Raw genomic sequence first — 22351 nt, 5'->3', positions numbered from 1 at the left:
AAACTCTCCCATTTCAAAACCGGTAAAACAAAACTCCGACCGGTTCCCTCACGCTGTCAGCAGCGCCAGAGCGCACACTCCCGAGCCGAGGGAAGACCTTCCCCTTCCGAAGGGCCACAGGCCTCCCAGGCACGGACATGGCCGAGAGTCCCCTCAGGGAAGGGCGCGAGGCCGCGCCGCGCGCCAGAGCAGCGGCCCCGCCGTGCCTAAGGCGAGGCCCGCCGCACCGTTCCGCGCCGCCCTGTGCGGCTGCGCTCGGCGCGTCCTTCCGGGCCGGAGCACCGCCCCGGGCGGGCCGTGGCTCCCGGTCGCTGGGGAGGGTGGAGGGCGGCGATGTCGGAGCCGGTGCGGAGCACGCCGGGGTCCCTGCCCCTCAGCCGCCTGGCGGAGCCGCTGCTCCGGAGGCTCAGCGAGCTGCTGGACCGGGCAGCGCCCGGCAAGGGCTGGCGGGACCTGGCGCAGCGAGCGGGGAGCCGCGGCAGGGTCCGGCTGAGGTGAGGGCGGCCTGCGGGAGCGGGCGGGGAGCGCGGCAGCCGGCACGGGAGGCTGAGGGGGCGGCCCGCGGCCCTGGGCTGCGCGGCGGGAGGGGGCTTCGGCGGGAGCCTCGGCCGGGGTGGGGGGGCCGGCGGGGAAGCCGCGGGGCTCAGGTGGCGCAGCCCCGGGCGGAGCGGCCGGGCGTCTCGGCAAAGCGAAGGCTGAGGCCGTGGTGCCGCCGCGGGGTCGGGGGCTGGGGAGGCGCCGGCCCCAGGGTCCCTCCCGGAGCCTTCTTCCCTGAGGCCGCGCTCTAGCTCGGCCGTCGCTGAGAGCACACGGGATCGTGAGCGACGCGGCCGACGAGTGGTATCGGTCTCGAAGTCAGCGGAGGGGCAGCGAGGGTGAAGCAGGTGTGGGTTCGTCTTTGCTTGCCAGCTCCTCGGTAAGTTTGTGCTCGAGCGAAGAACAGCAGCTGAATGCTGCAGTTGTTTCGTTGCTGCCTCTGCCTGAGTTGCCCAGCCTGTGGTGGCTGTACCGTCCCTCTCCGCGAACCCATACCTCATTCATACAAAGGAAGGGAGTATCCCCTAACCGAAGCTGGGGCAGGTAGGATTGAGGACGTGTAGCCCATCTCTAGGAGATGTTTGCTTAGTCTCACATGAGGGCTTCCAGCGGAGAAGTAACAGAGTGCAAGCAGTGTGGTTTTTTGCTTTGCCACCTTTGTGGTTGGAAAGCATCCCCTTGTACCTCACCTGACTCTCCTCAGCACGGATGCAGCCAACTACTTGCCCTAGACAGGGAACACGAAAAATGTTGGTTGGCTGTTCCCTGTAGCTCATCTTGCCTATATTAGGGTAAATGCATTCATTTTCTTCAACTCTTTCTTCCTAGGTCACATTCTCTAGATTGCTTCTTGATCATTTTACTTCCTGTTGCTTTTCAAGATTTTGTTTAGAGGGTAATATCTCAAAAAAATGAGGCATTTCAAGTGCAGCGCTGAATGTATGTTATGAAGATGTGTCCTTTCTCTATTACAACTGTATTAATATAGGGAAACAGAACCTGAGGGCTACAGTGTGACCCCTCTGTAGGGCCTGTTGCTATGTTTGTCTCTGTATCACCCAGTAAAATACTATGAAAGTCTACATGATGAGCAAAAATATCTTGCCTCCAGGTTTGCATGGCACTGTGATTTAATGAAAGAAACACCGATGAATCTTTTTAGTGGGAATACATCAACTTGTGTTCCCTTTCCATAGCTGTATTCATTTCCTTATTATCTGTGTTATTTTAATCTGCTGTGATTGAAAGTGCATGAAGACGTAACACCAAAATTTAAAACTATGCATGTTTATACCTTGAGATGAACTTACTGGAGCAGTTAACTGCACTGTAGCAGTAGATGTGTGTATCAGTTAAGCTGCAGCAGTCACTTGTTTTAACAACTACTCTGAAAATCAAAGTCTTCCTGGACTTTCAAGTTAGATTCTGACTCACTCTTTACTGCTTCTGAATTAGGCACATGAAGATGAAAGATGTTGTACTTGTTTTTCTGCTGAGACTTTAAATAGTAAAAATTAGAGGATTTCTTAATACATTTGGTCAGAATTGTTAGGTACAAGCATCTCTTGTTTTCTAGCATGCAAGTCACTATTACCACTTTCTATCTGTGGAGGTGTCACTGTATAACCTCAGAACTCCTGAAACTTGAAGAAAATACTGAAAATATGTCCAAATCAGCTAGGAATTTCCCATCTCTATTTTTTTGTTTTAATCTGTTTGCTGACAAGTGATTTTTAACTCTGCTCCTTTCTGAGGAAAGAGTACTAAGGTCTATGCCATGTCTTTCTCATATTATTTTGTAGCCCTCTGGATTTAGAACAGTGTTCCCTCAAAGTGCTGGAGCCAGAAGGAAGTCCCAGCTGGAGTCTCCTGAAACTACTGGGAGATCGCGGTTGCACTGTGGTGGAGCTTGTGGAGTTTTTGCAGGCCCTGGAGCATACAGAGGCTCTCCAGTGTCTCAGCCATTCAGGTCAGTTCTGGTTTGTGCTTTCATTGCACCTGTGTGTTTTACACTGGGAACACTGAAGTATTCATTTTCTTCAAAGAGTAAAAACATTTTTAGTGTTTGAATTCTAGTAATTGGTATTTGTATGATGATTACCATAGTAATTGGCTCATATGATTTGGAGATTAAAAGTAAGGCAAATAGATAAGCAGGCTTAATGCAGTATTGTTGTAGACTTGGACTTGGCTGCATGGATATGACAGGTGCTGTCATTCCCTCTGCTGATTTGGATTCTGTATCAAGCTGTGCCTTTGGGAGATGCTTATAGAACTGAAATGGTTGAGTTAGAAAGACAAGTAGTGTTGCCAGCCACTTGTTCGGGCTACAGGTTTCATTAACTGCATTTCATAGCTTACCCTAATTGAAGGGGAAGGGTCCAATTAGTGCCAATTGTGGTCCATATTGGATGCAGTCCAACTTGCTAACTGGACAGAAAAACAGACTAACTTAGGATAGAACTAGATGATTTTCTACTAACACGTTCAGCTTGCTGCTTCACAAAAAGTCTAGGAAGTGGGGCAGTGCAAAGGGAATGCATGTGTAAGACCATGTAGACCAAGTGCTTCTTGCTATAGTACAAAACCAGGTCCCTTTTTTATGTCCTCCTTCTTCAGGATGTGAAATTCAGCCTACTAGGAAGTTACAAAAGCTTCTCTTCAGAGCGGGAAGTGGAAATTAGACTAGCAAGCTTCTTTCCATACTGATAGCTGTCCTGTTTTTTTGGACAGTGTGAAAAAAGAAACCATGGGCTGAGAACCATTGTTAGGACAACCTTGGAATTTTTCAAGTAAACTACAGTAATGCTTTGCAGCCGTTTCATCTAGTTAAGGCTGCTGCTTCTTACTGTACTAGGAGGACTACGTTGTGTTGAATGAGGTGTGATTGAGTTACACGATAGCTGAAGTATACCACTGTAGGCTTGGCGAGTAGAGGGGAATTGGTGTTATATCAGTGTGAGCGGATTGCGCTTATAGGGGCAAGAGTTGAGGTGGAGGCATAGGCGGTAGTATGCTGTCCTGCACTATGAATGCTTGCTCCTTTTTGTTGTTCTCCATATGGTGGTTACTTGGGGAGTATTGAAAACAAGAATGGTCCTGGTTCACATTTGTGCTGCAGGGTGTCTGCACGGAGCCAAAGTGTTGTGCTTGCTTGATCTCCAATCATCTCGAGTATCACCACTGTTGAACTGAGCGTTTGTGTGTGGCTGGCTGTCAGTCAGGTTACATTTTGAAATATGTAATGAAGACTAAATCCTGGGTAAAACAGGAACTTGCTACTAGCAGAATTGTGAGATAGTGGTATCGATTAGGGAACTGGATAGATAGCTTATATATCCTTGTATGGAGCAGAACAAGCCAATAAGTAGACTTCTGTCAAGACCCCTTGGAACTGCAGAGGTGGTCTTGTTATAAATGAGTCTCTTGCAGAACAGTATGATCTGTGATAGAAAGGTTTCACCGTCCTCTAAGGAGGACTGGGTAGCTTCATAGAGACTGAGAAACTGGAACCAAGAGAAGCCAAAGTGAAGAGTATTTGAAGAAATTTTAAGTCAAAAAGAATTTTAAACTATTTAAAAAGAAGTGGTAGGCCTTGATATTTGCAGTGAGTTTATTTAAATGTTCAGGGGTGGTTGATACTTGAAGTCAAAGTACAAATTCCTAACTGCCCGTTTGTTCTCATACACCAAAAAGAGCTTAAGTGTTGCTCAAGTTCCTTTAGGAATTGGATTGTTTAATGTAAGACCTCTATAGCTGTCATCCTGGTTTGTTAGACTGTTTTCTATCAGCTTAGTTGATGTAGTTAAAAAGACACAAACCTTTATGAGCCTATGAATGTACTCGTTAATGGGTGTACAGTTCTGATGCTGCTTAGTGGTCTGTTTTGGCAGTGATACTACTTCAGGACCTTTATGGCAGAGATCTATTGTTACAAGTTGGGGCGTTGCTTTGTTTGCAGCAATATAAAGGATCTCGGAGAATCATGGACTCTGAGAATCAAGTTCCAGACCTTGTTTGTATCTCAGAGTTTAGAGACTTGCCTGTCACATTGGATTAACTCCATGAAAGATCTTCTTCCTATAAAGACACAAAATAGTAGTAATAATAGTAATAATGACTTTAAAACTTCTCCTTTTTGGTCATGAGAAAGCCTAGGCATCTTGTTCCTTGCATCATCTCTCTATCTCTTTTCTTCCCTTTATTTATTTTGTCATGTTGTGAACTTGCTGGAAATGAATGAAATGCAGTGAGCTTTCTCCCAGGCTAAGTAGGAAAAAGGCTTATTAAGTGATTTGTGGTGTTACAGTCTAGTCCTTGTGCAACCTCACTGACTTACGTCGATTGAAACAAGAGCAAAGAGGTGTTTTGCCTCTCCAGGCAGGTCTCTTACTGCAGCAGTTTAGGCACTTCAATCTGAATGTGAGTCATTGAGGCTGAGTTTCCAGAAATGACTGAAAATGTTTACCAGCGTGTAAGCTAAGAACGTAACAGTTGGATTATAGTTAAGATTGTAAGTACTTTATTTGCACTGCATGTTTCAAAGTCTGGTAACCATAAATGTAAGTTTGCCATCCTCAATGGTAAAACTTTCCTTTTTCCAAGGAAAATTAAAGAAGTATTTGTGTATTTTTGTAATCATTCAGAAAATTGAGCCAGAAGGTTTTCTTTTTGAACCATTAAATTCTGTGATGCTTGCAGGAAGTAGTTGTGTAGTGTTGAATGAATCGCAGGAAAATAAATGGAACTGTGAAGAAATTATGAATCAGATTTCTTGGAACTTGTTTGTAATGCTTCTAAGGAGTGCAAAATACTAATCTTCAGAGAATTTTTTTCTCAACTACTTTCTTAAGAGATGTTAGTGATGCAAATCAGGAGAGATTTAAAAAAAAAAGTGGAAGTCTTTGGAAAGAGCAAGTCTTCTTAATTTTTCTGTCCTTTAAATTGAAATAATATAATTCCTGTTTGTCTTGGTTAGTGTTAGGTGATTGTGATGCTTGAAAACTGTACTTAATGCACTCCCCTTAACTATGAAAAACAGCAGAGGAAGTCTTAAATGAGGAACTGAGGTAGTGATATTCAGGGCTAGGATATAAAGGGAAGTTATTTTAGAGAAAGAAAGGTAGGGAATTTTCAAGTCCTGTAGCTACTTTGGAGTAGCTGCCTGTGTGATCAACTATTTCAGAATAAGACTGTGTGTGGAGGAAGTTAATATAGCTCACTTCCCTGCTAGACAAAGATTATGTGATTTCCAAATGTTGTATTGTCTCTGTTTCAGTCTGTTGGCCACATGGGTTTCTGCTCAGGTTTCAGCCCATTGATCAAATTGTTATGGTTTCTTTCCTCAAACATTCTCTGTTAGGAAAAAGTTCTGATGCGTGGCTAAACTGTTATTCATGAGGCAGGGCGGGGGGGGGGGAGGAGCAGACAAAAAGAAAACTCCTGGCAGAGTGTAGTAAGAAGGCTTATAGCAAATGATAATCTTGAGTCTTGTACCAGGATATTTGTGATCTCTTTGCAGCTACTTTTTTTACACAGTGTCTGGTTTACTCTATACTGTTCTGTAAGATTATTCCCCCAGCAATCTGGACTACTGCTTCTGTACCAGACTACACTTTCAGCTTCTGCAATGTGTTTTCATTAAGCTGTAAAGAAGAAACTACGTTCTCCCAAAACAGGGAAATTAGACTGACTCTAAAAAAAAAAAAAGAAAGTTTTAGTATGTATAACTGTTCTGTATCTGATTGTTCATTTCTGAGTGTATTGAAAAGGTGATGAAGTGCCTCTGTACCATTCACTATTTCTGTGCTTTTTCTGTAACTAGTTGTACTGGCCGTAGCTAGGATAGAATTAATTTTCTTCATAGCAGCTCATATGGCGCTGTGTTTTAGATTTTTGACCAAATCAGTACTAATAACACACCGATGTTCTAGCTTTTGCTGAACAGTGTTTGCACAGCATCAAAGCCTTCTCTGTTTCTCACTCTGCCACCCCAGTGAATAGATTAGGAGTGTGCAGTAGGCTGGGAGGGGACACAATTGGACAGATGACCCAAACTAACCAAAGAGATATTCCCTACCATGTAACATCATGCTCAGCAATAAAAGGGAAAAGAGGGAGTTTTGGAGGGCCTAGTCATCTTTTGCTTAGGAACTGGCTGGACATCGATCAGTCTACCGACAGGAAGTGGTGAGTGATTGCCTTTGCATCACTTGTTTTGTTTTCTTTCCTATTCTTCCACTTATCCTTCACTTATTAAACAATTATTATTGTTGGTTGTTGGTTAGTTTTATTTTGGCCTCCAAGTTTTCTTGTTTTTATTATTACTTTCCCTCTTCCCCCATCGCACTGGGGGTAAGGGACTGTGTGGTGCTTATCTGCCCACTGGGGTTAACCCACAACACTAGTATTGTAACAACTAGTCATTAATGTGTAGTATTGCTTGTGGTCCCACAGGAGTTGTTAAATGCATTTTACCATCCATAGCAAATAATGCTTTAAACTAATGATTTTTTTGATGGCTTATCAGCTCAGTGTGGCTGAACACCTTGGTCATCGGTCCATGTATTTTTTTGACAGCAATGTGAGGTTAAACTTTCTGTTCTGCAGTTGACTTCTCCCCCTGCTCCTCTTCTTCTGGTGACCTTGGTTATACCAGTGGATCTGTTTTTGGGGTCATGCTGTAACAAGATCTCTGGAATGGTCTAGGTTAAGAAAATAACTGGATCATATCAGACTGGTGTCAGAATTTCACACATGCTATTTCCTGGCAGTTAAAATTTGACATGGAAAGTTTTACCTTGCATATTGGGAAAAAAAAAACCTAGCCCTGCGTTCTACAGGAGTTGAAGGCATAAAGCTGAAACCAACGTTTCAGCTAATAAGATTGCATGAGGAATAGTAGAAAAACGCGCTATGTTGTAGTTGACTCTTACTGTTTTGATCCATCCCTCAGGCTGTGCGTAATCTTAGGCTGAAGATTAACAGCTCAAAGAAATTGTTGGGAATGAGCAAACACTTAAAACTTGGGAATACCTTTCCTAGAAGCATTCTGTGATGCCATTGGAAGTATTATTTGCTTTAGTGAGAAGAGAGCAAGAGGGATTGAAGTATCCAAAAATTAAAATGTCTGAATGATCTACTTTGAATCCTCAATAAACTCTGTAGAGTACTGATCAATTTGAGCATGGATTTTGTGTAATGGAAGACAATTTTGAATGTCTTAAAGTCATATAACTACTTGGAACTGTGCGTATACACAGTACAAACAAATTATTTTCAAGTACATTTAATGACAGAAACTTTCTTTGCTCAAAGGACAATTTAAATGCAAATTTAAATTGTGGAATTGTATTTCTTAATAACTTTCCTTTGTGTAAATTCTTTTTTAAAGGTATAAAGATTGTTGTACAGCCAGATTCTCAAGCAGTGCTCTCTGGTCAGGTCGTCAAGCTATGTTGTTGGGCAACAGGACACCCATTTGTGCATTACCAGTGGTTCAAGCAGGAAAAAGAGGTAGTAGTTGATACAGAATATAGGTGTTTTAAATGCTGAAAATAATAGGTAATGATTTTGGATGATTTTTTTTTTAAGACTGTTACTCTTATTTACAGTGAGAGAAGCTTGCTATGTGTACTAATAAAAATAGGGGTTTAAGAAATGCTGCATAATGACCCTATCAATGTGCTAAAACAATAAGGTGGTTCTTTATATTCAGACGACTTAATCCTTGGAGGCTAATCTTGGAATGTGACAGTAAGGTAACTGTAAGTTTAGTTGTCTCTCATCGTACCAAGAAGTTTAACACAGGCCACTGAGAAACTGCCACAGTGGAACAAATGCCAATCACTGTTGGGTTGGACATATGGAAACTGGTTTCCTGAGAATGGACAGTTGAAGGCCTGAATTCAGTAGTGCCACAGGCTTCTCCAGTAAAATACTGGAATGCATGTGAGCTGGTATCTCTGGAATTTGAATGGCAGCACTTAACGCCCATATTTCTGGTCCTGTGGTTATCTTTCTACAAGATGAATGCACTTTTTTCTTAATGTTATTTTATTGTAAGTACTATTTTTAAAAATGCAGTAAGTTTATGGTATTTTAATTGCTGTTAGGACTGAAATTTTTAACTCATTTCCTATACCTTTCTAGAAGTTTATCTAGATCATCCAAAACATGGCTTAAAAAATATGATTACAGTAATTTCCTGTTCATTGCAGTTAAAATATACATGTAGCAAAAAATTATTTTTCTGTGAAAGAATACTACAATTTCCTGGTCATAGTTGAATATATCTTAAGACTAGAGCTGAATGTAATACACATGCTGGTTGGAGTAGTGCTTAAGAAATTATTCCAAGTTATTTGTGGAAAAAGGTAAAAAATTATTAATTTCAGGAAGAGCTTTTCAACTGGCTTAAAAGCTCAGAATTGTTGTAAATAGAGGCATATGAATTATTCTTGGAAGAAAGCCTGTCTCTGAGCTACTAAATACATAGAACAAGACTTTCTCATCTGAAAGTTTCAAGTAAATGAAGGAGTTGAGGCTGGTGTTATGAACATTGAAATAAATACTCTAATGTTTGATCCTGGTTTAGAATAAATCAATCTAAATTTAAATATTTCTTGGTTCACCTGTAATTCAGGTTCCCCATGGTAATTCTCCAGAGCTGGTTTTGAATCCGGTGAATGTAGACGATTCTGGCTTTTACATCTGTCGAGTGAACAGTGAATCTTCCTTTGTGTTCAGTCGGTGGGCACGACTTGAAGTTTGTGATCTCCAGGGTACGTCTCATGGTGAGTGGCAAAAACATTGTCTTCTGAAAGTCTGTCTTCCCGCTTGTTAGAGGAACTTGGGTCCCTGTTGCTGTCTTGGACAGATATGATTGAGTGCTGATGAAAAATGTGGTATCCAGTCATTGGGCTCTTGTGCTGGTCACAAAAACAGAAGAGAAATGAAGTTCCGCAGTGGTGGATAAGAACAGACAGATGGAAGACATACACAGTCTCAGATCCTTTTAATTCTTAGAGGGTTCTTGGACCAAAGAAGCAGTTCTTTAACTCTCTTGTTGTTTACCTGTTTATCTCTTGTAACTTGCTAGTGACTGGACGCACAAAGTCTATTCTGAATGTCTGCCACATGGGCTTTGGCATAATAGTCAGGACTGTTTGTTTCCCCTTTATCTGTGTGCTGGCAGTCTGAGAAGATAGGTACTTGGGTAAAGGAGAATCTAATGAGGTTCTCTGCCTTCCTAGAAAGAAGTCCTACCTTACCTAGAAGGTCAAAACAGTAAACTTCAGAAAAGCACATGCGTGCTGGAGGCCTGGACACGTTAGAAAACCTGTGGAATGGAAAGAGGGTTAACTGCAATCTGAGGAAACAGGACTGAGGTCTGGAATAAGGTTTGGCAGGGAACGAAGTGATAGATCTCCCTTCCAGTCACTTTTTCAGATCATAATACGCTATAGACATGTACCAATCAGGAAAGATAAATTGGTCAAAGCCTAGCACGTTCATTCTTTGCCAGAACATCTGGGGAAAAGAGAAACTGGTGCTCCATGGCTATGTATGTTGCAGAATATGTTTGCTAATGCAATCTTTTCAACTTCATATAATCAACTCAGATAGCAGTGAAGACGACATGCCAATAATTTACTGAAATAAACCTATGAGAGGAAGAAACACATGAGTTAAACTGAGTCTCTCTGGTGTGAATTGCATCTTCATGGATTTTATAAATGATCAGGTAACAGTCAAATGTGTGTTACCTGCGTAAGAAAAGCCATAGTAATTCAACTGTACCAATGTAAGTCCATATGAATTTATGGCACTGGCTTGAAGATACCTCTGCTTCAGTGATGGGTTAATCTCCATCTGCTGCATACATGATGAAAGTATGGAAGTGGCAGAAGTGTGAGAAGAATGGAATAATAGCAGAAAGCAAGTAAGATTAAATAGCTGTCTTCTCAACAGTATCCAGCTAGTACTGGAATTTGTTACTGGAACATAAAGAAAATCTTGGAAATTTATTTCTTGGATCTAGTATATTAATACTATGCATTTATTTCCAGTTTCCTGAGGTTACTGGAGTGGCGTCTTTTTATTTTCTGGTGTGTGTAGGTTTTTTCATTTTGTTTTGTTTTGGGTTTTTTTGGTGTTTGTTTTTTTTTTTTTTTACAGAATAGTCAGTTGCATTAAATAGGCATTGACTCATGCACTAAGTCTACCATTTATAAACTTTCTAATTAAATAGCTTGGACTTGCTTGCTATTGGCCCAAAGATGAGTGAGATAGAAATCAACTGCACTGCCTTCAGACTGTGAAGAGTACTTATTTTGTCTTATGTCACAAGTCAAAGGTGTTTTCCACTTGCATCCCACATATAAAAATGATTCATGTCAGGAAAAGAGATAGAGAGAACCGACCTTCCAGTAAAAGATCAAAAGCTACTGCGATGTCATTTGAGATGACCTTTTTACATCTTGATCTCGAACATACTCTTGGTCGCTTTTCTAAGCAATTATTTCTTCTGCTTTTCCTTTGCTCCTATTTCAGGTTCTATTCAGTTAGAAACCTGCAGTTTTAGATCTTGATGAGTGTACCAGGAAGCCAAGATTAATCACCTTGTAATGACTACTTTTAAGAAAAAATTGAGAAAAACTGCAGTATATTGTTTCACACTTGTGGCAAAAGTTTTGGTGACTAAAGGGCAGCAGGTATCCACAGCCTAGTGCCTTGCTTTATGTTCCATGACTCTTGGCCAACCAGGAACCATAATGGAAGTGAATTTTAGAATGTTTAGATCTTGGTGATGGGTAGAAGGATGAGGGGCAGGATGGATTGCTCTTTCCTGTAACTTTCCCTCTTAGGGTCCTTACAAAGAAACCTAAAAGGGCTATGTAGTGCTTGCATTGAATAAATGCTTTCCATCTTCTGCAACATTTGGCCTGGGATTATTGGTGTTTCAGTTGAACTACAGGACACTGACAGTACTGTTTCTGCAAATGTTGACTAGGTATGAAATCTTCTATTTCAGCTGCTGGCTGTCTTTTTTTCCTTTTCCTTTTTCCCTTGGTTGCTTTCTTTTTTCAGATACTTTTTTCCTCCTCTCTTTTCATTGCTTTCTGTTTGATGAGAGCTTGACCATTCTCCATTCTGTAAAAGCTGTCTTTCACAGCTGTCTTGTGAGCTTGTGATGAGTGAAGCAGCCAGACACAATTCTGAAAGATACTGGTTGTCCTGGTTTCATCTGGGATGTAGTTAGCTGTCTTCCTAGTAGCTGGTACAGTGCTATGTTTTGAGTTCAGTATGTGAAGAATGTTGATAACACTGATGTTTTCAGTTGTTGCTCAGTAGTGTTTAGACTACAGTCAAGGATTTTTCAGCTTCTCATGCCCAGCCAGGGCACCTGACCCAAACTGGCCAACAGTGTATTCCATACCATGTGACGTCCCATCTAGTTTAGGAACTGGGAAGTGGGGGGGCGGGGTTTTCGCCGCTTGGGGACTGGCTGGGTGTCGGTCGGCGGGTGGTGAGCGATTGCCCTGTGCATCATTTGTACATTTCAATCCTTTTATTACTACTGTTGTCATTTTATTAGTGTTATCATTATCATTATTAGTCTCTTCTTTTCTGTTCTATTAAATCGTTCTTATCTCAACCCAGGAGTTTTACTTCTTTTCCTGATTTTCTCCCCCATCCCACTGGATGGGGGGGGAGTGAGTGAGCGGCTGCGTGGTGCTTAGTTGCTGGCTGGGGTTAAACCACGACACTGGTACAGGCTAATTAGCGTATTTTGTGAGTGGTACAACAGGCTATACCAACAAGGGCATGTAAATGAGATGGCAGGTAAGGGGTCCCACTGGAGACAGAAGCCATGTTATCTTTCAATCTTATGTTCTCTTTCACTATCTGTAACTTCTGTGGTCCTTGTCTTAAAAGCTAATCCTGTCTAATTTGACTACAACAGCAGTTCATTTCCTTATCTTGCTTCTGTCTTCCTGCCCTAAAGGGAATTCAGTTCTTTACATTTGTTGAAAGATCCTGATATCAAACTGGGACATTGAGAGGGAGGGAAGGGGAGAGAAGGTTCTGTAAACAGCTGAGTGAAAGGGAGTGAAGTTTATTTTGACACAGAAAAATCTTTTCTATGATAAAACTTATAGAAAACAAAGCTTTTTGTAAGAAAAAAAACAAACCAACAAAGCAATACCATTATAGAAGTTGATAGAGAACACAGGAAGCCAGGGTCTCTGTATTTGAAATGGCATACAGCAGTGGTCATAGAACAGAATATTTGCTCAGGTATCTGTCAGTCTTTTTACCAGTATCAAGTCTGCATTAGGAAATACAGCTTTCTTTTAAAAATGCTAGTCAACATGATCATAAATATGAAACACCTGTTTGTAAAATCTCTGAAGTACAAATTTATAATGCGCCAAGAAGCTCAGACACTAGTAGAACAGAGAGATATACATATCATTGTCTCCCTTTATTTTACTATGCAAAAGAAAATGTCATCACCCCCTAATTGTCAGTCATGAATAGCTCTGATGACAAAGCACGTGTCTACATACGTAGCCTAAAAGTAAAGATGAGTGACCTTGCAGCTGAGATAAAAGATCACTGGTGTGACCTTTACAAGTAGGTCTGGGCTTGCTGTAGTATGTGTCAGTTAATCGAACTGTTCAGTACACAGAGATCAGAAACCTTTTCAGTGGAGGACTCTGGTATGTGTAGTGGATGTTTTAAAAATTAATTTCAACATTTTGTTTTAATAAATTTTATCATATATAGAAACTTACATCAGCTGGACAAGTATTTAATGCATTTAGGGTTTTCTGAAAAGGTCTTTGCCAAAGACATTTCTATATGGGGACATGTCAGCAGTTGGTGTTTGTTAAACGTTTTTAGCTTTGCGCTTTTTTGGTATATTTACCATAAGGTTTAATGCTCAGTTTAGAATGAGAAGAATAGGGATATGCTAAAACTAACTGATTTTAAGTTTTAAATTCTTATTCCTGTGTACACACTTGCACGCAAGTTGGATCCTCAGTCTGTCCTTCAGTAGCCACTCTTCTTTGTACTTGCTCCTTTCTCTGCAGCCTTTATAATCCTACAGGCAGGAATAAATAATGCAAAGAGTCGTTTGGGTTTTTTTGCTTCTGAGGTATATTTAATGTGCATTCCTTTTTGCTTTTCAACTGAAGAACTGGAAAGCCATTGTTACTCATTTTTAGCATACTCTTAAAGGACAGGTAACTTCATTGCTATTAAAAGTCTGTTATAGTTACACGAAGATGCAGCCATATGTCGTCAATTCTTACTATCTATATGCAGTTAGATTGTCTCATCCTTTCTTTTCTTTTTTTATTCTTTTTTTTTTTAAGGGAGCTTAATTGGTTTGCCTGAAAACAAGTTGCGCATTTGTATTCAGCCTCAGCCACAAAATCTGATGGTGGGGGATGCTTTGGTACTAGAATGTGGAGCTGTTGGAAACCCAATTCCTCATTACCAGTGGTTCAGAAATGGATTTCCCTTGGCAAATGGGAGCAAAAATGTCTACATGGTAAGTTACTGCAAAGTGCCAGCCTTGGGGGACTGATGTGTTTCACTTACCACATAAAGCTTCCTTGAAGAAAATAACTTCTTCATAGCCTTGATAACCTCTTATGGAAGCGCTCACTAGAAGTTGTTCTCCTCTACTGTTGCTCACTTGCCCGTACTATTCTGAGGCTCTGGGGTACATAATTTTGATCCTGAACATGTTTCAGGTGGTGGGATGTAAGGCTATAGCGTATTTTGGATTGGTGTGACGTATTGACGTAACAAAGATTAAATATCAGTAAAAGTGAAAGCTTCTCTTTCTATCTTGCACTGCAAAGCACTCTGATTTGTACGAGCTGTTGCATTCAGTGCTTAATGCATCTCAAGCCTGTGAGGTGGATTTGTATTCTTCAATTCTTGAAAGCATTTCTAGAACGTTGTCGCGTTAAAGAGTGAAGAGGTTTGGCAGAAAATAAACCCCCTTGCATTCCAGCTTATCCTCAGATATCAGAGGGGTTGGGGGCGGCTAGGCTTAGATTCTGAGTGATGCCCAATGCAGCACTGTAAGTCCCGTCACGTTCAATATATTGAACTGCCACAATTACGGATGCACTAATAGCACACTGTACTTTCCATTTAGTTGCATTCAACAAACTAGAATGGCTAGACTTAAGGAGTTTGGTTGTGTTCAATGAACTATCACGGATAGATTAATGAACAGTACAGTTTATTAAAGCAACAGGAGTACAGGTTCTTGTGGATTGCCAGTGATAAATACACTGTCTGCAAAGCATGTGCAAATAATAATACAGTTGACTACAAGCACACTAAATTATGGAAAAACTCTACAGAGATTTCTAAGTTTCCCAGGGGAGCACTCGGTGTAACCAAGGGTTTGAATCTTACCCAATAGGTGTCCCTATGGGGGGAAAGAGAGGTTCAGCCTGTTGACTGATCCCAGAAGTCAGCGATGTCCTCCTGACTTGTCTATGATGGTATCTTCCCAAGCATTCCTCCTCTCTTAAGCCCTTTTATACTATTTTCTTATTTTAGGTGGAGCTTGAGTGACTCTAGTCATACATACCTTTATTATGATTGGTGTAAAATCTCCTCGCTTTACTTTTAAAGGTACACGCTAGAGAAAATTCAGAGCGCATGCTCAGTGAGGGGTGGTCGCACCTTAGAGGCAGGTAGCTTTTGGGATTGAGGTGCGTTTTGGTATTATAATGAGATTAAAATGAACAAAGTTCACCCAGAGGACATGATTTTTTGTGTCAGTACTCCAGAACAGGGCACTTATGATATAAATCAGAAGTAGGGCAGCAGGTTGACAGAACCCCCATTATTTCACCTCCTTGCTTCAGTGGATTCAATGCAGGGACCTACTGTTCTTGTTCCTATTGTTGCAGCTCCCTGTCCCTGTGATGGTATCACAGAGGCTGGCTGCGGTGTCTCCACTCCACTCCACCCTCCATGTTGCTTCTCTTAGGGTCAGCATACCAAGCTCCCTTGGTGTTGCTAACATCTAAGGTTGCAGGTTATGTTGCTTAGGGAATTATTATGGAACAGATTCCTTGCATATCCACTGCATTCCACCTTGGAGGTTTACCTCCCGTTAAGGGTGGGGGGGGGGGGGAAGCATATCAATAAGTCACTTCCAGCAATCATTCCACAAACATACGTGCTGTCCAGCTTACTGAAGAATGAGGGTATCAGCAGCTTTTGGATTTGGTTAGGCTTTGCTTTTTGTTTTTATTCTTTCTTGCATGTGGGCTTAAATGAAACTGATAGAGCTACTCTTCTGGGGTCTGGTGGAATGACTGTAATGATGGTTGCATAGGTAACTTATGCGGATGTGGAGCATCAAGGGACATATTGGTGTCATGTATTCAATGACCGGGAAGATCAAGACAGCAAGAAGATAGAAGTTGTTATAGGTAAGGAGTTTTTCTGTTTGATATAGATCAACTGATTTATCAATTTCTTCCCTGTCATTAGAATTTGTTTTTGAAGCTTTCAGTATAAAGCCAAGCACATGCCTTCTGTATTTTTAGTGTACCCATTTGTTAAAATAGCTGTGCTTGCTTGCAACAAATGGAATTTTAGAGCTTTACAAGCTAGAAAGTGCTTTGGGTTTTTATGGTAACCATCATCGAAGTGCTACCACTCTTTGGCATTGCTAGCATGTACACAGCTTGTCAGCCGATTGCAAGCTCATTTCTTTATGTTTTTTGACAACTAAAAACCAGTTTAACCCTTGTTGGTGATAATGAACTGTGTTACGCTGAGCCCTTCAGCAATCAGGACAGGTGAGATTATTCATAGCAGGCAGAATAAATTAATGTAACATGGTTTAGTGTGTGTGCATGTGTTTGCAGTAAACTAAAGAGAAGATCTGTTTGTATAGCTTCCAGATCTATCTGGGAATACTATTGCATAATTCATATGGAAAGTTCTTTCTAAGAAATATTCTAGTTTAGTACTTCTGAGTTCTAGTAATAATTACTATATAGTGTTGTGGTCAGTGCTGATTTATACTGCTATAAAATGAGCCAGATTGCAGAGAAGATTGGAATTGACCTTTGTCTTTCACTTTGTGTGCTGACTCTCATCACTGAGAGCAATTGTCTTCCAATTTTCTCCCCTGCCTCCTTAAAACACAAGGAAGGAAAGCTATGGCAGTGGAGTGCGCAGAAGGTAAAGTAAATCTTTAGCTGTGAATCAATTTTTAAAAATTAATGGTGGGGATGACAGACTGTTGAGTGTGTTGCTGAAAAGCATGTGTGGGTTAACAGCTTCAGTCTATTTTAAAATGCTGATGTGTGATGCAATGTTCCTTTTGCATGTGCTTCTCTCTTCTTTGCCTTGATACCGTGATCTAGAGCACATGGGAGAAAAAGCAAGCTACTTTCTTCTTCTGTAGTATTCAAAGTTGTTTGATTTTTGCACTATTTTTGTGTCTTGCGCTTAGAGTTTCTAGTGAAATGTAAAGATCTTGAGATTTCTTTGGCTGGGCTCGGGAGGCAACATACTTGCAAGAAAAGCTGAAGATGTTTAGGAATCTGGGTGACCTTACAGAGCTGGATAAAGCTAGTTCCACTGTCAGCTCTGTGTCTGCAAGCAGTGTTTCCAGCAGCCTTATTAGGATGATTTCTGTTCCCCTTTACATTGCTGCAATGGGGAGGAAGAAGTGTATTGTGACCTTTAATGTTGATGCCATCCCTTGATTACTGAGCATCTCAAAGTCTGTAATATATGTGACCCCCTATGATGTAAATAGATGTAAGGCAACTTACAGCAGCCACCACCCCCGTCAGCTTACCTCCGAACAATGAAAAAAACAAATGCGTTTGCGAAGTACAATAAATGGGTCTCTACCCTGCTTTTTCACAGAATCGTAAAATTTCCCTGGAATTAAACCACTCTGCAGCATTTCTTGTTCGAAGTTTAACCAGAGCAGATATTCCCCTTTAGCCCTTTTGTTAAAGGTTTAACGCTGTGAGGGGATTGTGTACTGTCACTCACTGGAACATACAAGTGACAGACATTTTGGCATCAGCCACTTCCATGGCATAGCTTCTGAGGCCAATCGTCAATTTGAGCCTTCACATCTTTTCTGGCTTGGGGGGTGTCTGTGTTACGTGACAGTGCTATGCAGAAGCCTCCTAGTTACCTGTAAGTCAACTATCCTTTGAAGCAGAAGGTAACCACTGTATTGTCTGGGGGGGTCTACACCCAAACTATAGTTTGCTTGGATGCAACATTATTCTGCTATGAAGCTACATTAACACATACAGTAGTATCACCTCAGGTCACTGCAGTCTCCCATGCAGATATATGAGCCTGCTTTTGTGGCTTAAGAGGTCTGCCTAGGGCTCCACTGCATGGAGCAGGCCTGCTCCAAGAGACCTCTTGTGCTTCAGATAAACTATTTTTCTTTTCCAGGGTTTCCAGTGTTCTCAGAATAAATAGGTGAAACCTGTGGTAGCTTAGAATGTTTGAAAATTGTATCTGAAGTCTTTCTGAATACACATGGCTTTACAAAGTAATATTTCTTGCTCAGGATATTGCTTTTTCAGCAGTCCTTCAAACATGTATTTTTCAAATGGGTGATTCTAATACCTTGTTCCTTATTCATTTAAGCTGCTTGCATGCCTGTGGGATTGAGACATAGTATTTGTCTCTCCCTTTGTTTTGAGATCGACTATATTATAATGCTGTGTCTAGCATAGCTTAGTATATTGATGTAGGATTTTCTCTTCTCTGTGTGTGGAATAAACATATGAAAGGTTAGCTTTACAGAAATGCAAAGCCAGAAGTATTTTAGAAACGTAGTTTGTTTTCTAATATTCAGCTTCTATTAATAATGGCATGACACATAATTATATTTTTATTAATAAAAATGTATTTTTTGCTGCTTGTTTAAACTATGATTTTATTTCTTCTTCTGTGTATTTCTTCACAGAAGATCTAAGTGATCTTCAAAAACCAGGTAAGTGATAAGTTTTGAAAAACTTTAATTTCGCATCTTCATTTTACATTACAAATCACTGAAGCCTAGCTGGGTTACAATATATAGTTTACATTATTTGGATGTGTTTATAACTGGGGATTTAATAGGGGCATATATCGTGTTAAGAGCAGCACAGCTTTCTGTTTCCAATAAATTAACTTGAAGAATATAATGCATCATAGGGTTGTTATTATCTTTGTAAAATCACACAAAGCTGGTCTTTTATACTGCATGTATACTTATACAAATACAGAAGGAATTATCTTTTGCTTTCTTGTTTGTGGCTTCTTTGGATTCTAAGTTTTAGTATGTTGATGCTTTTCCAGATGATTAAGGTGAAAAAGATGTAAGGTGCCTGGCTGTCACCAATGATGTGGTGAAATGGTATATTTCTTACATTCATGTTCAAGTGAGCTAATGTGATTTGAAGCCAGTTTGATGTTTATTATAGAAATGTAGATCTGGAGTAGTGCTCCATAAGGGATTATCCCTGATACAGTGTTCCCAAAATCTCAAATCACAAAGGATATATAACTTCCTGGGTTAGACATCAAAGATACGTTTACTTTTGCCAACACTTAGTTTTAGTCACTGAAGTGGTACTGTTGTGATATGTAACATGTTATTCGAAGTGTACCACTTTGGCCTATCACTTACCTGTTCCTCTTGGCACAGCATTGGCTCTACCATCCCTCTGTGAATTACAAAATAAAAGAATTTTCACGTACAGATGGTCATCCCTGCTAAGCATCCCCTATCTTTCATATCTGCATTTCATTTGGAGAGGATAAACTGTTGTTACTGAAAATGCTGATGTGCAGTTTGTAAGATTCAAAATTATACTGTAAGTATCTATTATTTCTTAATTTATAGAACTAGCTATTCATATCCTATTAGGCTATGTTTGCTGGAAGAGGGTGAAGGAAATCAGGTAAACAACAACAGCAAAACAACACCCCAAAACCCCATCAAAACAACAAAAAAAAGAGCACTTTTTTGTCTTAAATTAGTAATGTATTAGGCAAAGTAGTACCAATAGCCTATGGCTGTATGGAACATGCAGTTCATTTTCTGACATGGCCGGCTATGACTGTAATTACTGATGATCTGCTCTTTTAATCTATTTCAAGCAGACCTACAGGAACAATCAAATGACAGACCTGTTGGTAAGTAGGTTTGTAGCTATAATGAACATAGATATTTCCTATCTAGGGGATAGATTTTGCTGCTTCTGAATATTGCTGCTTCTGCCACTGCTAGTGAAATAACTGTAGTGCATATAAATAGGGGCAGGGAGGGAGACTTCTGTGTATTTTCATAGTCCTTTATAATGCTTGCATGCCCTTTCAGTAGTAAACTGTGGTGAGGGCACCAGTATTTTTAGTGACCCGGTGGAGCGTCTACAACTTCTCATCTGTTTCAGTTTACTGTTTCAAATTTCTCTGGCCATGACTTTAGCCAGTGTGTTACTCCATTACTTTGAATACTTTGACAGTTGGAGATAGTGCTATTAGGATGGTGTGATAAAAAGGAATGGTAGTCTGTCTGCTAAGGGTATGCTGTCCCTGCAAGCTCAGCTCTTCCTATGCACAGTGGGTGGATGCTTTGATCCTGAGCTGAAGCTTATAAAGATAGATGGATAGCATATGTGTGTTATGAAGAACAGTTGCTGGGGTTTTTTAATCACATTCTTAAATTTGCATGGTAGACTTGACTGTGGTCATGCATGTTGTCTTGTTGATGCTAAACCAGGTGGAAAGCCTGCTGGCCTCTGTCAAAATTTCACCACTCTTTCAGGTTCATCAGTGTGAGAGGGAGTGTATCTGCTCCCCAGTCTTGATTCATATTTTCTAAATTAATTACAAAGCTTGTACTTTTAAAAGTGTTTTTCAATGACAGTATGCCACTGTCACTCAGTTGGTGCTGTTTAAAATAGTTCACACTGTTCAAGAGCCTGGAGGTTTTCCAGCTGCAAAAATGTTGAAAACATCTTGTTTGAAGAAGGCTGGAATGTAAGACATTGAGGCTACAGACAGAGATTCTCTTCTGGATCTAGCTGTGTGGGGTTACTGACTCTGAAGCAGGTTTGGGGCATTCATGTGATCTCATTTGCCACCAGAGCTGTGGGACAATAGTTCCTGTTGGAGAGGAGAAGTAACAAACCAGGGAGGAAATGCCTTGATTTGAATAAGTGCCTTTCTGTAACTTAACTGTGCAAATTTTTGATAAAAATTAGGCTAGTGGTCTCTAAAGCATTTCTGTTAATGTGACTTTTTTTTACCCTTTCATTGCTGCTTTGTTTACTTATGACAGAATTACTTCAGACTTTGTTAAAATCAAAACAAACATATCTCAAACTATGAGAATATCAGTAGACTTCCCTCCGCATTTTGTAAATTTATCATATTGCTGTATAATTGTTTTTAACCAGAGCAACAGTAAAAAGAAACCTTAACAAACAGAAAAAAAGACTTTTACTGCTGACCTGTCAAAGTTTCCACCTAAATGTACCGTGTTTTAGAGAGATGGGACATGCGAGATGGAGATTTGAAAGTGGTCTTTTGTGTGTGGTGGTTTTTCATTTGCTTTTTGATAAGCATAAAAAATTTTGATGTTTCGGGGAAAGTATACTGCCTGTAGCTTTGGCAACCTGCCGTAAGACTTTCATGTTTATTAAATTTCTTCTTGCATGGGGGAATTCAGTAATTGTCTATGCTTTCAGAGAAATGAAAGAAATGGGAGATAGCCTGAGTGACTCATTTCTTGACAGATTATCCAGTCTGAGATGCATCACAGTTCAGATATGTTGACTGTCAAACCATGCTGAAATGTTTTTTTTGGATGAGAAGAGGGTTGAGCTGTATTATTGATGTAGGATGACTTTTAAAATCACATAAAATATTATGCCTGAAGTGAGATTGTATACTGTTTTCACTTTGGAAGAAATTAAAGGTATTGAACCCATGGAATATATAAATGTGATGATGGGGTTTTTTTCCTTTTTCTTTGCAGCAACAGACAAGGTAGCTCTGTTAATAGGAAATATGAGCTACTGGAATCACCCCCAGCTCAAGGCTCCGATGGTCGATGTCTATGAATTGACCAATTTGCTAAGACAGCTGGATTTCAAAGTTGTTTCTTTGCTGGATCTTACTGAATCCGAGATGCGAAATGCAGTGGATGAATTTTTACTTCTCCTGGACAAAGGAGTATATGGTAAGAATGTGTGATATCCCCTCTGAAGTAGGTCAATTTTGTGATGTATCAAGTACACAAACATCTGGTATTTACCTCTGCCAGCTCACTACATGCGATAGCAAAACAAACTTCATGGTAAATAGCATGTATGCAGAATGGGAAAAGTAAGTTAAGAACACCCACCAGCATATCCTTTGACTTTGGTTAAAATGTTACTGTTTGTTTATTTTTAGAACAGATAAAATATTTGAACTTTTTTCTTTTACCACACCTAAAACTGCAGTGCACTTTTTTGTTTGATAGTACTCATGTGTTTGCTAAAAGCTGCTGGATCTGTGTAGCATATTTGACAACATGCTGTGCAGAAGATGCACATTTGTACTAAGTCATTAGTACTAGTTTGTAGTAGTCTTTTAAGGAAGAGCAAGAATAGCCTGTTGTGTCACCTGTATTAGTGTATTACGGAAACAAGCTAGTAGCAGTGTAGTTGAAAACTGTGTATACAAGACTACGTGTAGTCTTGGACAGCAGTCCTTGCTGCCTTTAGGAGACCTCTTG

At 40.4% G+C, this 22351-nt stretch overlaps 1 protein-coding gene across 7 annotated transcripts in view; it reads left to right on the top strand.

The window, feature by feature from the left end:
- The first annotated feature begins 277 nt into the window (after positions 1-277).
- MALT1 (MALT1 paracaspase) overlaps positions 278-22351 on the top strand; it is a 40749-nt gene continuing 18675 nt past the window's right edge. Inside the window, exons 1-10 of one of the 7 annotated variants that reach the window (XM_069775245.1) lie at positions 278-494; positions 2340-2506; positions 7931-8052; positions 9182-9332; positions 13926-14104; positions 15923-16019; positions 16747-16779; positions 18548-18574; positions 19729-19761; positions 21608-21811. In XM_069775245.1, the coding sequence (XP_069631346.1) occupies positions 334-494; positions 2340-2506; positions 7931-8052; positions 9182-9332; positions 13926-14104; positions 15923-16019; positions 16747-16779; positions 18548-18574; positions 19729-19761; positions 21608-21811 (1174 nt within the window). In that variant the 5' untranslated portion in view covers positions 278-333. Of the gene's footprint in view, positions 495-2339; positions 2507-7930; positions 8053-9181; positions 9333-13925; positions 14105-15922; positions 16020-16746; positions 16780-18547; positions 18575-19725; positions 19762-21607; positions 21812-22351 lie in introns of all 7 variants that reach the window. The other 6 variants (XM_069775244.1, XM_069775247.1, XM_069775246.1 and 3 more) reach the window with 6 other exon arrangements.

Source organism: Haliaeetus albicilla, chromosome W (assembly GCF_947461875.1).
Source record: "Haliaeetus albicilla chromosome W, bHalAlb1.1, whole genome shotgun sequence".
NCBI lineage: Eukaryota > Metazoa > Chordata > Aves > Accipitriformes > Accipitridae > Haliaeetus > Haliaeetus albicilla.
This window is presented reverse-complemented; position numbering and strand designations above follow the sequence as displayed.